Source organism: Macrotis lagotis, chromosome 8, assembly GCF_037893015.1.
Source record: "Macrotis lagotis isolate mMagLag1 chromosome 8, bilby.v1.9.chrom.fasta, whole genome shotgun sequence".
Classification (NCBI taxonomy): Eukaryota; Metazoa; Chordata; class Mammalia; order Peramelemorphia; family Peramelidae; genus Macrotis; species Macrotis lagotis.
Genome location: NC_133665.1, coordinates 133,113,366 through 133,128,491, shown reverse-complemented (window position 1 = coordinate 133,128,491; position 15,126 = coordinate 133,113,366). Strand labels below are relative to the sequence as shown.

Sequence of the window (15,126 nt, the reverse complement as noted above, 5' to 3'; positions counted from 1 at the left end):
TTCCAGTCTCCCCTGTCAGATCATGATCCATCTTCTATCCCAGAGAGGGAAGGGGCCCCTAGGACAATCCCCTTATAGATACACCAGAGTCTTGGTCAAGTTAGAAACTCGGTGGGGTGAAGGTGAGGGTGGGAGCTGAGGAAGTGGAAATGAGGAGAGGAGACAACTTTTTCTAAGAGTTTGGCTCTGAAGGCGAGCAGGGATATACCAATAAATGAAGATATCTAAACGTGGCTGGAGGCAATAGGGAGGGGGTAGTAAATAAGAACACAAAATGAGAAAAAGAATAATGCAATGGGAGTGCTTCCTGGGAATCTGGGTGAGAGCAGAAAGACTGGCCCTCATGTGGGTCACCTCTTTCCCAAAGACTTCAAAAAGACAGAGAGAATGAAGGACAATATAAAAGTTGTAGCAAACAGCTTCAAATTTATCAATGAAGCAGAAATGGACTCAGCTCAGAGGGAGAAGTGGCCATGTGTGCTGAGGAAGGTCTGTTCTGGGCAAGGTCAGCCCTATCCTTTCTATTCTCAGATGACCCACAAAGCTTGGGTAGAACAGAGCAGACACTTAGCAGGAGCATTTCACTGCCTCCCCTCTCAGCTATGAGAGAGCAGCTGCATGCAAGTAGTAGTGGCAACTTGTAAAAGGAGCCCTGAACAAGAATTCAGAAAGCCTGGTCTGGTCTCAGCTCTGCTCCTTCCTCCTGCGGTCCTCACTTCTCAAGTTCTTTTTTTGTAAAATGTGAAGAGCAACACCAATCTCACAGGCTTGTTGTGAGAATCAAACAAACTGATATATATGAAATACTCTGTTCATCCTGAAGTATGATATAAATGTTAGCTCCAGTAATTAGTCTTAACTCAAGACCTTTCCAGTGATTCTGAAACACAACCAAAGGTTGCCTAGGCAGAGGGTGAAAGAAGTACCAGATATCAACTTTATTATAGTGCCCTAGTCAGCAAGCATTCACTAATTAATTTTTGATCATGCTTAGTAAGAAAGAAACCAGGATCATATTAGTTCCTAGGTGCTAACTGTCCTGGGGTTGGGCTTGTAGAAGCTTTTATCTTCTCCAAATAATCATGGTAGAAGTAAAGCTCAACCATAGGTCCTGCAGTTTCCTTGCTCAAATTTCGTTTTCTGTGGTTGGTTGTAAAAATTATTTTCCCAGAAAATGTACAGGGGGATGTTCCTCAGAAGCATAGGATTTTTAAACCTCCAGTGAAAACATGACTTGAGTTTGATATTCTTAGCAAAAGCTTTAAGATTTAAAAAGTTTCTAATAAACATAGAATTAACATAAATCTATTCAGACATTTGTTTCAAACCAAATACTTGCATCCACCATGTCAGAGAATTCTCACTCTGTGACCCAACTAATTTGGCCCTAAACTACAAAAGACTTAGCAGAACACTAAGACACAGAAATCAAATATGTTGAATTTAAGAGCATAATCCCTGCAAAAACTCAGCTCTGGGATCTCTCCTGCCTTCTTAATTAAAGGCCACAGAAAATTATATGCAGACAAAAAAAAAATCAACATTAATGCAGGAAACTTAAAATGAACTGGATTCTCTCTGAGCATGAGATGCTTCCAAGTTATTCTCAGATTAAGTGTCCTAAATTAAGAGGTTTTTCTCTAGCTCTCTTTCCACAAATGCTTTGGATATTTTATTTTCATCCGTGTTAGATTTGCTTTTTAAAACTAGAGGAGCAAAAAATAAAGAAAAGAATGGAACTTACCTCCTGCAACACTGCACTTTTCTCAAGGTGCTGAAATGGATTTGAGCCTCCACCTGAAAGTCAAAAATGAACACAGAGAAGTGAATCCTAGATCCTGTCACTGAACCTCACCAACCTCCCAGATATGGAGAAGGAACCATGGGTGTGGATAATTTCACCTTAGCCTATAGAAAAAAATCCCAACTCTTAATCCAACTCAAGGCTCTTTACAGTTTGACCTCAATTTACCTTTTTCAGTCTTGCTATGGGAACTTTAAGCTTGGACCCTATTGTGGTTATCTGGTCTAGAATCAAGGCTCCATGATGCTTTCTGGCCAATCTACACACTATACTCCGACTCCCAGCAATCCTCATGCTTTCTCCCTTTCCAGCTCCCCTTGATTTGTGGTCTTCCCCACTCTTCCCTCATCCTTTCCCCAGCTCTTCAGACAGTCCTTGGCGCACACATGTGCACACACACACACACACACACACGCCCTTAATAAATGTTCTTTCACCCAGCCTCAAACTCAGGCTATTGAATTCCCTCCTATCTATACTTCAAGGCCAAGTCTCAAACATGCTGTTCTTCATATTGGTTTCCCTGGAAGATTGTCCCCTTCCTAAGCTCCCATAGCACTGCCTCCTCTTCCTTCTTTTTTAACTGTTCTTAACTACTGAGCACAGGCCTCACCTATTCTTACAGGCACACCAATGAGGTTGCTGGATTAACAAGATCAGGTTTTTGGAAGAAGGAAATCTTTGGAAGACTAGGTATGACAGAGGAAATGAACTCAGGGAAATATATTATATTCTACAGGTCATAACTAAGACATAGGATAATTATTAGAGCTGACATTTATACAGTGTTTTAGGGGTAACAGTTTCACATACATCACTTTGATTCTCATAATAAGCTAGTATGGTGGATTGGTTGTGTTGCAATTCACGTTTTACAAATGAGGAAAATAAGAAGTTAAGTGACTTGCCCAGGGTCCCCAAGTGAGGAAGTAGTAGGGTTGAGACCAAAGTAGGTCTTCTAAGTCCCAAGATTCCGAACACCCAACCTCTTACAGCAGAAAGGAAAAGCAGAAAACTCCTGCTTAGATTTTACTTGGCACTCCTGACCATATTGGAAATAATAAGCTGAATCCAACCGTGGCCCATCAAGAAACATGCACAGGGGGAATGTGGGAAAATGGGGATACTAATGCATTCTTGGTGGAGTTGTGAAATGATCCTACCATTTTGGAGAGCAGTTTGAACCTATGGCCAAAGTATTATAAAACTGTGCATATACCCTTTGACCCAACAATACCACAAGTAGGTCTGAAGGAAGACAAAAAGAGAAAAAAGAAAGAAAAAAGAGATAAGGAAAGAGATAGAGAAAAGAGAGAAAGAAAAAGATAAGGAAAGAAAGGAGATAAGAGAAAGAAAGAAGAAAAATCTATATGTACAAAAATATTTATAGCAGCTCTTTTCTGTGGTGATTAAGAATTGGGAATTGAGGGCATCCTCTTGGGGAAAATCTAAAACTGTGGTATAGGATTGTAATGGAATACTACTGTGCTATAAGAAATGATGAACAGGATGATTTTGGAAAATAAATAAAAAGACTTAAATGAGCTGATGCAAAGTGAAGTGAGCAGAACCCAGAGAATACTGTACACAATAATAGCATCATTGAGCTATGATCAACTGTGAATAACTCAGTCCTTCTCAGAAAGACAACGATCCAAGACAATTCCAAAGGACTCATGATGAAAATGCTTTCTACCTTCAGAGAAAGAACTAATTAAGTCTGGATACAGACTGAAGCATATTGTTTTTAATGGTCCTTTTTTCTTTTAGTTTGTGTTTTCTTTCATAACAAGACAATAATATGGAAATATTTTTGGCATGATTATGTAGGTATAACCTTATCAAATTTCTTACCATCTCAGGATGGAGTAGGAGAGCATGGGAGAGAATTTTAAAAATGAATGGGGTTTTTTTTTTGTTTTTTGTTTTATGTTTTTGCAAGGCAATGGGGGTTAAGTGGCTTGCTCAAGGTCACACAGCTAGGTAATTATTAAGTGTGTGAGGCCGGATTTGAACTCAGGTACTCCTGACTCCAGGGCCAGTGCTCTATCCACTGCGCCACCTAGCTCCCCCCAAAAATGAATGTTAAAAAAATTTTTTCATGTTATTGGGAATAAAAAAAAAAAATCTTAAAAATAGAAAAGAAAAGAAACATGCACCCAGAGGGCTCCTCTGGGTTTACTACAGATGAAATGATCTAGTGAAATTTTACCAAATCCAAGAATCCCTCTAAGATTCTTGGTGTGTCACGAAAAGCATCTCAAATTCACAGTCAAATAGTTTATATTGTATTTCTGCTTCCCTCTGCCTCCCTCTCCCTAGACTTTGCTACCAAAGATCATGCTAGATGGAAGGAGTCCCAAAATGTCAGAAACTCTCCCAGTTCCTGGTGAGCTTCTGGTCTTCTGGGATTATGTCTTTCCTGTTAACTAACTTCCTGAGAGCAGTAAAGGACAGGAACAAAGATGGGATAGTGCAATAGAGAACTGGATTTGGAGAAGACCAGAGTTCAACTTCTGATTCTTACTAATACTACCTAAGTATTTAGGCAAGGAAAATGCATGTTTCTGATCTTCAATTCCTTCATCAATATAAAAGGGGCTGGACTAGATGATCCTTTAGAGCTCTTTTTGAGCTCTAAACCTGTAATCCTATGAACACTTCAACTTCCTAGATAGTATTGTTGTCTCTGATTTTTTCAGGTTGGCATTCAAGGCTTCCACCATCTGGTACTTTGTTTTTTCAGTTTTATCTCAGTCTATTCCCCTCAAGTACTCTACATTTCAGTATAATTGGAGTAGTTCACTGTTTCCTAAACTGATCTGAATTTTTCTGCTTTTAAATCTTTACTTACATTATATTTTAAATTTGGAAGTCTTCTTTCACCCACCTCCACCTTTTGACATCCTACTTACTCTGCAAAGCCCAACTTGAATACCACCTCCTCCAGAAAGCTTTTCCTGAATTCCCACATTCACCTAGATAGCTGAAAGTGATTTCTCATCCGATCTCAAAGAACTCTGACACTCCTCTTAAACACATAATTACTTAACATGTATTATGTACAAGTATTATATCTGAAAACTTTGTGGTTACTATTAGATTATAAATTCTTAGAAAGCAAGGTTCCTTTCCCTTTTATCTAAAGGTCTAGCACAGAGATGGCACATAAGTACTATCAGACTCATATCTTCACACAGTGAAGTAGACATTCTGTTAAATCATTAATACGAAAAACAGGATAATGTAATGAATAAATAAAGGGAAGAGATCAGAAATCAGTTAATTTCAAGTCCTGATTATGTTACTTACTATGTGTTCTGAGGGTAACTTTCTGGGCCTCAAGTTTCCCCATCTGTCAAATGAGGGGCTTAGACTAAACTGTCTCTTAAGATTTCTGCCACCTCTCAATCCTTTGATCCTGTGGAATCCTCTGTACTTCACAGTGGCTAAAGCCATGCCTAGAATTTTCCTCTTCCCTCATTCTAACTTTCAGGAAGGATGCCATCATTCTACTCAACCAGGTTCAAAACTTTGGAGGTAATCTCAACTCCTCAGTGTCTTTCACCACCCCCCCCAATTCATTATACCCAAGTGTCAATTTTACTCTGCTACATTCCTTTCATTTCTACTTTTCTCTCCACATAACATCCACTTCAGGGGCTCATCACCTCTAGCCTGGATTATTGCAGTAGCCTCTTAAATGGGGTCTTCCTCTCTTCAATTCATTCTTCATACAGCTACCAATGATATTACTAAAGCAAAGCTTAACCTGGCTCCATCCCTCAAAAAGCTCCAGGCCCTAAGCTCTAAGATAAAACAAAAACTCCTTCAATTTCAAGCTTTTCACACTAACTTCAAACTTATCTTTCCAGTCTTAGTACAAATCACATGTCTCATTACAGTCAAATTAACCTGAGTGCTGTTTTACAAACAGACACACACACACACATACATCTCCTATCCTGATGTCATTACAGAACCTGTCTCCAGTATCTGAAAGGTGTTCTCTCTGCCTCTCAGAATAATTAGCTTTCTAGAAAGCTCAGTTCAAATAGCATTATCTACCTATCCCTGCAGCTGCTACTGTATCCCCTTACCTCACCTCCTAAATTATTTATTGTTTACTTTCTATATCTTTTACATTTACTCATATATACACATGCTGTTGACTGCAAGAGAATAGAAACCCTTAAGAATGCAGGGGCAGAGCCAAGGTTGTGCTTGTTGGATGAATGAATGAACTTGGTTAATGTCACTCGTGGCTGCGCCTCCCACTGTGGTCACTGTCCCACACACCAGACCCCCCTAGTTGATTATTGGTGACACATGGATCCCCCGGGGTTGCTAATGTCCCCCAAAGTCCTGTGTGACTCGTTGCTCCCTCCAGTGTTAACTGTCCCCCCTCACGGTCTTGCAATCATCTGACTCGTTGTACCCCCAGTGTTGTTAGTGTCCCCCTCATGTCTTGTAGTTATGTGACTCGTTGCTCCCCTGTGTTAACTGTCCCCCCTCGCATCTTGTAATGACTCGCTGCCCCCGCAGTGATATTAATGCCCCCCTCGGGTCTTGTTGCCATGTGTGACTCGCTGCCCCCGCAGTGAATGCCCCCCTCGGGTCTTGTTGCCATGTGTGACTCGCTGCCCCCCAGTGATATTAATGCCCCCCTCGGGTCTTGTTGCCATGTGTGACTCGCTGCCCCCCAGTGATGTTAATGCCCCCCTCGGGTCTTGCCATGTGTGACTCGCTGCCCCCCTCGGGCCCCCCAGGATGCGGGTTCCATCTAGCCTGACTGGCGCTTGCTAAGGGGCTGCTCCCTGCGTGGTCAGTCCTGGGGCAGAGCCCCGCCAGCCCGGGCTGAGCCACGGATCCTGCCGCCCGGGGGGCCTGGCTGCCCTGACCGGTCCGGAGCCCGCCGCCCCCCGGCCCTCACCGGACTCCTCGTCCTTCTTGTCGAACTTCTTCAGCATCCTGGGGGCCGGCTGCGCGGACGGACGGCAGAGACGGACAGGGCGGACACCCACAAGGGCCGGCCAGTTCCTGCTCCAGCTCCGCACGGAGCACTTCCGGCCACCCAGTCCCGGGGACACGTCTCCCACCGCCGCGCGCCTGCGCGCTCTCCCGGGCCCCGCCCCCTCGCTCTCAGGGCGCCTGCGCACGCCCCGGCTTCGGCCTCCGGACGCGCTCCTCGGCTTAACCCCGTCGTACCGGGCGCGGGGCCGGAGCGGGCTCGCTCTGTACGCGCCTGCGCACACCGGAACCTGAGAGCCGGAGGAGAAGCTCCGACCGACCACTAGAGGGCGCCCGCGCCTAGCCCCGAGCGCCCCGCGCGCGCCTGCGCACACTCTGGCCCCCAAGCTGGGAGCTGCCGCGGGGCCGGTTCCGGGCTCCCTCGCCTAACCCCCCGCCCCCCGCCAGGGACGGACGGCTCCTCCGTCCTGGGGCCCGGGCTTTGGAGCCCGCCGCTCCCTCCCACCCGGCTGTTTGTGTAATGGCTCCGTGGTGACTTTCCCGGGTCCCGCAGCTGGAGCTTGAACCCGGGCTCTCTACGGGAGGCTCCCGGCCCGGCTGGCGCGGAGTGAGCGGCGGCCACGCCCGTCCGCAGCCACGCGCCTCTGGATGGGCGCTGGGCGGGGGGCCGAGGGGAAGAACCGAAACGCCCCCTTCCCGGGGCTAGGCCCCGCGCGCACGCGCCCACGGCGCCCCGGGGGGGCGAGCCGCGGGTCCGGAAGGACAGGCCCAAGACTCGCGAGAGGATGAAGTCCCGCGAGGGAGCCCGCTCTAGACCCGGATGCTGGGGGGCGGGGCCTCCGGAGGCGAGGAGAACGCGGCGAAGGCCGAGCCTCCTCCCCGCTTCCCGCAGCGCCTCCTTCAGGAGCTGGGGAGGAACGGCAGCTGCGCCGCGGCGCGTGCGCAGACGTCAACCAGCGAGCTGGGCCCGCGGAGTCTGCAGGCTGGAGGCGACCCCGAGGGACGGAGGACAGGTCGGATGTCCAGCTTTAAAGAGTCCTCCTTCCGAATGCCCCGGCCGGCCAGAAATGGTCCTCCTCCCGCGGCCGGCCTTCCGAGGGCGCGCCGGGCCCGCCCCGAAGCGCCCCATGCGCCCCGGCAAAGCGCGTCTTGCGGCACACAGGCCTTGTTTTTTGGAGAAAGCATATCGAGGCCGAGGATAATTAAGCTTGAAAGAACATGAAGGTCTGCTGAATGCACGGTGCACAGGTATCTCATTCCTTAGGCCACTTGCCGAGGTAACAGTAAATGGCAGGAGTCAAACCCCAATATTATGAATTAAAAAAAAAAATAGTTTATCGAGACGTAACAAAGCATGAGCTCTCTGAAGTAGAGGCAGCTTGCTAGAATGGAAACAGCCCCGGCCACAGCTCAGGAGGCCCAGGTTCTAGTCCCACGTCACCCACTTATGCTGTGACCTTAAATAAGTCACCTACCTCATCGGTAAAACAAAGAAATTGGATTATTTCACAAGAATCCTGTCATCTCGCCGTAGAAATAATTATGGACATCTCACATAGAGCAATAAGGAAGAAGGGTTCCTCATACAGTGAGAAATTTAATCCTTGGGGCACCCAGGTGGTGAAGTGGATAAAGCACCTGCCCTGGAGTCAGGAGGACCTGAGTTCAAATGTGACCCCAGGCACTTAATTGCCTAGCTGTGTGAACTTGGGCAAACCACTTAATCCCATTGCCTAGTAAAAAACATTTAAAAAAATTTAATCCATGGGGGCAGCTAGGTGGCCTAGTGGATAAAGCACGGGCCTTGGAGTCAGGAGTACCTGGGTTCAAATCCGGTCTGAGACACTGAATAATGACCTAGCTGTGTGGCCTTGGGCAAGCCACTTAACCCCATCTGCCTTGCAAAAACCTAAAAAAAAAAAATTTAATCCTTACCACTAAAGGCAACTCTCCAAGACTGTTAGAGAAAAATGCTGATAAACACTAAACACCAGAAGGGAAAGTTCCTTAACCTGTAACAATAAAATCCCAGTTTTATTTAGGTGGCAAAGTTATTAGACTCCTGGGCCTAGACTCAGAAAAACCTGAGTTCAAATCTAGCCCCAGACATTCTATGACCCTGGACAAATCATTTAACCTCAGTTTCCCTCAGTTTCTTCACTGTAAAATATGGATAATAGGATCGTTGTAAGGATCAAATGAGATAAAATTTGTAAAATTCTTAGGACACTACCTAAAACTTAGAAGCCATTTAATAAATGCTTGTTTACTGCCTTATTTTCCATCCTATCTCTACTGAAGGGAGATGTTGAAGTATAGCTTTCAACAGCTGACCAAAGTTGTTGAGGTTTCTATCTATAAGATTACTATAGGTAGTAACTATATGTGTAGTTCTGGTCAGAAACTGAAAAATTCAAAGAAAGACTTCCTAACTAGACATTTGTTATATTCCCACCTCTCAGTAAAAGGTTTTATAGTTCCTACAAAGTTTTGTTTTTTGCAAGGCAGTGGAGTTAAGGGACTTGCCCAAGGCCACACAGCTAGGTAATTATTTGAACTCAGGTACTCCTGACTCCAGGGTTGATGCTCTATCCACTGTACCACCTAGCTGCTCTGTCCCCACAAAGTTTTACAAAATACATTTGAACAACAATAGAGGGCATCCTGGATTCCACTGTACTGATTACAAGGCACAGCTTTATGGATGTTGCCTGCAGTAACTTTCTATAGGAAATAACTAATAATGACCCAGTTTCTTCTAGGCTCTCTTTAGGGTTTTAGAAATAGGAAAAGAAACATTCACATAAAATAACTTCCCAAATGTGTACAAATTGTGACTGCCTCTGAACTTTGATTTCATGAAAATCTCTGTGGCTCATGCTTATTTCCCATTAAGGTGAATCATTGCAATCCTTAATCCACATGAATTAAAAGAAAAGCAATAGTTTAAGTACATTTATTACAAGACCAAGGAAGAAAATAAAGTTATTTGTTGTTGAGTTGTTTTTGACTCTTTGTAACCCACTTAAAGTTTTGGGGGGTTTTTTGCTTTTTTGGCAAAGATACTGGAGTAGTTTGTCATTTCCTTCTTCAGCTCATTTGACAGATGAGGAAACTGAGGCAGAGTGAAGTGACTTGCCTAGGGTCACAAAGCTGGTTAAATGTCTGAGATTGGATTCAAACTCAGGAAGACAAGTCATCTTGAGTCCAGACTGTCTACTAGGAACTCCAAAAACCCAATATTTCTGAAAGCTCCTGGCAGTGTCACGGTTATAGATAGAAGAAAAGGGACAGGTGGGAGGTTATTATCAGGCTTTTCAATTCAGCCAGTCCCTGACCCAGGTGAACTCTTGAGCTCCTCAACCCTGGCTGGATCTTACAAAATCCCCTTGTAGGCACATTGACCTTATTTTTCTCTGTATGCCTGGGCAAATCTCACTTGGTTTCCCTAAAGCCCAGGTGGCTGTAGTCTCCTATACTAGAATCCCAAGGCATCCCAGCTGAGATGACTCCAGTCATCTCCAGTGGATTCTCTTTCATGGGAGTATTTTCATCATTTCTCAGCTATGATTAATTTGTAGAATATGTTCTAGGTAGAAACCAAAAAATTCAAAGAAAGACCCTTCCTAACTAGGCATTATATTCCCACCTTTCTGTAAAAGATTTTATAATCCCTGCAAAGTTTAACAAAATCCACTTTAACAAAAACAGATAGCATCCCTGGTAATCATCCATTCTACTATACTGTTTACAAAGTAGAGCCACATGGATGTTGGCTGCTGTGAGCCTAGCACGATGCAAATTATCACTTGACAGAACTACTTTCATGACTAGAAGCCTAAATTATATGCAGTGTCTATTATAAGAATACCAAATAAAGGCTTGTGACTCCACCTAGCATATAAGGAAGGTGAAACAGCCAAATCATATGGTTACTAAGCATACATAGCAACAATAATACATTAGTAAATGTATAATATAAACCAAAAACATAAAAAGTTAAAAAATACAAAATATGCAATAGTGTTTGACACACATTAGCAGTATCTAAAGCATGAACTACGTGGGCAAGCATTGGTGATGTCACCTAGCAACACATGTAACCAGTTCTATTTCTCCATTATTATTAGTTGACTTGGTCACTTTTTAGATGATTTTAGCCCTTCTGTGACTTGTTGACATTTCTGCACCTACCCCTTGAACTGCATGATGATTTAAGCCACAGGTGAAATCTATGGATCCCTTATCAGAACAGTTTTAAATACATAAAATAAAGTACATGAGTTTCATTAGTTATCAAAATTTTTTTTAACTTCACAGACCCCACTTAAAACCCCATGGTTATCAGGGTCTCCTCAGGATCCTAGAGCTAAAGCTGGAAGGGACTTCAGAGCCCATCTAATCTCACCTTTTTATTTCTCAGAAAAGGAAATTGAGACCCAGGGAAGTAGACTGACCTATATAGATCTATATCCCCAAATTTTAGCTTGGAGATGGCTTTCGATGGTATTGTGGTTTAGTTAGTTATGGCAGCTAGCTAATAAATTAAAGATCCCAATTTTGAAACCCAGTGTTGCCTGCAGAACTCCTTATCTTTTTTGGAGGTGACTCAGTGGATAAAATGCTGGACTTGGAGTCAGGAAGACCTGAGTTCAATTTTAGTCTCAAACATCTACTGTCTGTGTGACCTTAGGCAAGTCACTTAACCTCTGTCTTAATCCACTGGAGAAGAAAATTGCAAATCACTGCAGTATCTTTGTCAAGAGGACCCCATGGCCAGTATGGGTATATGATGGTCTACAAAGTCATGAAAAGTCAGGCATGATTAAATGACTGAACAACAACAGATGGCCCAAATTGGCAATCAGAATTTTCAAAGCCTAGAGATTGTCTTTGTATGCTAGGTATGGCTGTCTCTCCAGAAGAAAATTATGAGGCAGAAAGATATTTGCCTTTTTTTCAGCCAATCCCCACCTCCATCTGGACTGAGATCTGTCCCTTAGTCTAAAGTAGTTTCAGTGGATTATAGCACAAGTCATCATTATGTACTTAATTTTACCTTCATACTCATTTTCCCCAAGCCCTTGCTTCTGTAGAATGTTTTCTTAAGTCTCTATCTCAAGCCCCACCTCCACAATTATCTCTGGTTATTTCAAAAAAAAAAAAAAGACTCTTCCCTTTGTATGAAGAAACAGACTCAGAAGAAAGAGTGGCTTGCCAAAAGTCATGTGACTAATTAATGACAGTCAGCCACAATCAAATGTCTCGAATCCTAAATCAATATACAGTAGTAGAGTATAGGTCAAAAAATGAATGGGAATCACCTTTGAAAATCAGGTTTATCATGAGGACTTCTAGCCTGTCCCAAATGTTTTAGACAGAATTTTCATACATTTTTCCATATCAAATTCCCAAATTACCCTATAGGTGGCATCAACTAACCCTTCTCAGCTTTCATTCCTCCAAGAACAGGTTTACCAGAAATAAGAGGAAACTTAAGAATTGGAAGGAATCTTGGACCTAACCCAAGCCCTCATCTGACAAAAAGATACTGATGTATAAGATCACCTTAGATTACAACAGTTTGGCTTTACTCATCCTATTGAATAACTCATTTTATTTGTCAGGCAACAGGTAGTGAATGAGTGTAAATGAGGGGTCCCTTCTTGCATGGAGCCATGGGCAGGGTCAAATCACCACACCTTGTTGTGGTGGTCCAAAGATGATCCTCTGGCAGACCCAAATTCCACAGTAGTTTCAGGACTCAGAACTATTCAGAGAATTGTATCCTATAAAGCCAAAAGCTGTCCCCATCAAACTTAAACTGACATCTGTTTCCTCCTCTTGGATGGGCAGACTTGGGGATTTGGTTTACTTTAGGTCTTCCTGAGGATTCCTAGGGCAAAATGCAATTTATGGGCAATGAACCATTCACAGTTTTCTTCCCATAGAAATTCCCACGAATTCCTTGAGACAGAGGCTCCTCTATCACTCTTGGATCTCTACCCTGGGTTACTAGAAGATTACTTTGGCACATAATAAAGGTTTGTTTCATCAATAATCTGCCAAATATGCCATTTCCTTTGGTCAGTGGTTTTTCCACTTTGGATTAACCATATGTTTCTTTAGGAATTTCAAAAGTTAATTTTCCATATTTTCTTCAAAATAAAGTCATTTAACCCCATTGCCTTTCAAAAACAAACAAATTAAATGACTTTTCTTTCATGAGATAGAAAATCGACTTTCCTCCCCTTCTCTCCTGCCAGGATTCTATTTCGTGTAATTTGTCATAGTATCTTAAAAGTGGAAGGGTCTTTAGTTTTGGTCTAGTCCCCCCAGGCATTGACCTTGTGGCCCATGATCCAAAAAGTGGCCGGCCTACTGGGATTCAAAGGTCTTTAGAAAAGGAATGTTTTACCTAATTAGCCAGCATCCATGAGCTAGTCAACCAAGAGGTCTACTGACCAAAAATTTCTGACTTTGCTATGTGATGATATTCAAGGAAATTCATGGATCCCCATAGGAACAGCCATCAGAGATGGAATTTGGGGTCAGAGGTCAGGATTCTGGAAAACAGTTCAGTCTTTAGATAGGACTCATGCAGACCTGCCCTGAGCCTATAATTATGCCCTTTTGTACAAAAAAATTCAATGGGTTTAAGGACTGTTTTTGTATCCCTGCTACAAAACGTTTTTTTTAAAAATAATTTTTAGTTTTAACTAAGATAATAGTTAAAAATGTTTTAAAATATATTTGTAATATCCAACAGGCTGTCCTCTTCCCCAGTGTTATCCACAGAAACATACACCTCCTACATAGATGGATTTCTGGTCATGAAGCTCACTATTGAAAAAACAAATAAACAGAACATCTCTTCTCCTCCTCCTGATCTGATGAAGGGTGGGAGGACAGCCCGTCTCTACTGAGTCACAGTCCTGGGCTCTTCCTCTATGCTAGCTCACATGCCTTTGCCTGTATCTACTCCTGGCTTTAATGACAAAAATAAAAACATTCTTGTAAATCTCCCTTGATCCTCTTGACTGGATGAGATCTCTTAATTCCAGCCTCATAGCACTTCCTATTTTTCTTACAATATGCCTCTCTTTGCATGATGATTATTGTATATTCAGTCAATAAGCATTTATTAAGCATTTACTATATACCAGACTGCAAATTACTGTGACACAAAAAGAGACAAAAGGCAGTGGTTCCTAACCATTCTAAGCAATGGAGACAGAAGACAAACTTCCCTTTAGGAGAAGCAGGATACACCTAAATAAATGGAAGGTATCTTGAGAAGGGTGAGAGAGTATTAACACCCGGAAGAATCAAGGCAGGCTGGTGCTACCTGAGATGAGCCTGGAACAGAAGCATGGAGAGTGACCCAGGGAGGAGGGACAAGACATGGAGGATAGACAATGAGTCTGCTCAGAAGATAAGACATGGAAGACAGACCATGAATCCACTCAGAGGACAAGACATGGAGGACAGAAAGAAAACTCCAATCCTCCAGACTCCAAGGCCAGTGCTTTATCCATTGGGACCATTCAGCTGCACACCAAATTGAATAATAATTCCTGAACAACCTTACCTCCAGAGGTTCAAATTAAGGTTATGTAGTGGCTAGAGCTTGGGATCTGGTCAGGAAGACCTGAGGTAAAATCTTGCCAGTTCCTTGGTAGTTCTGTGACACGGGGCAAGTCACTTAACCTCTGTTTGCCTCGGTTTCTATATCTGTAAAGTGAATTGTTAAATGCTTTGCAAACCTTAAAGCATTACAGATAAATGTTTGTGTGTGTGTGTGTGTATTAGGAGCCCAATTGTGGAAGGCCTGAAATGTCCAGGAGAACTTATATATAATCCCAGCATGTAAGAGTCTCCAACCTGGGCACCAAAGACGTGTAGCATCAAACTCTTAATAGAAACGGGGATGGCTAATCCATATATAATATTTTTTTTTTGTTTTTAGGTTAATCTTTTTTTTAACTTGATATAAGAATCTTTTTTGGGGAGGATACACAATGATTTAGTTTTAAAACATAATGTTATTGTGAGTTAATTAACTTTGATGGATGCAGCTCCTCCTGGCAGTTCAGAAAAGCCAGGACAACCCTGGGAGACCTGCTATGGACAATGCCATCTCCATCCAGAGGGGGAAAAAAAACCCACAACAAAAAAATCTCAGAATCTGAATAGATACTCTGTTTATCTTTTTTAAAAACTTCTCTTTGGTTTTTCCATTCTTTTCCCTTGTTCCTAATTCCTCATACAGGAAATAACTAATACATGGCATGTTGAATGTTTGACACTCTGGGGTGGGGGGGTGGAAAGGGAGGGTGGTTGGCAAAATG

General features: G+C 43.1%; 1 protein-coding gene and 1 long non-coding RNA gene across 3 annotated transcripts in view; one reads left to right on the top strand and one right to left on the bottom strand.

Annotated features, from left to right (window-relative positions):
• Positions 1-6,930, bottom strand: part of COPG1 (COPI coat complex subunit gamma 1) — a 23,571-nt gene extending 16,641 nt beyond the window's left edge. Inside the window, exons 1-2 of one of the 2 annotated variants that reach the window (XM_074198407.1) lie at positions 6,738-6,930; positions 1,745-1,797 (exon numbers count right to left, since the gene is read on the bottom strand). In XM_074198407.1, the coding sequence (XP_074054508.1) occupies positions 1,745-1,797; positions 6,738-6,774 (90 nt within the window). In that variant the 5' untranslated portion in view covers positions 6,775-6,930. Of the gene's footprint in view, positions 1-1,744; positions 1,798-5,116; positions 5,236-6,737 lie in introns of those variants that run through there. The other variant, XM_074198406.1, reaches the window with a different exon arrangement.
• On the top strand, positions 6,652-15,126 carry LOC141496171 (uncharacterized). Its single transcript, XR_012470964.1, has 3 exons — positions 6,652-8,023; positions 12,727-12,819; positions 13,545-15,126. It is a non-coding gene; the product is annotated as an uncharacterized LOC141496171 (long non-coding RNA).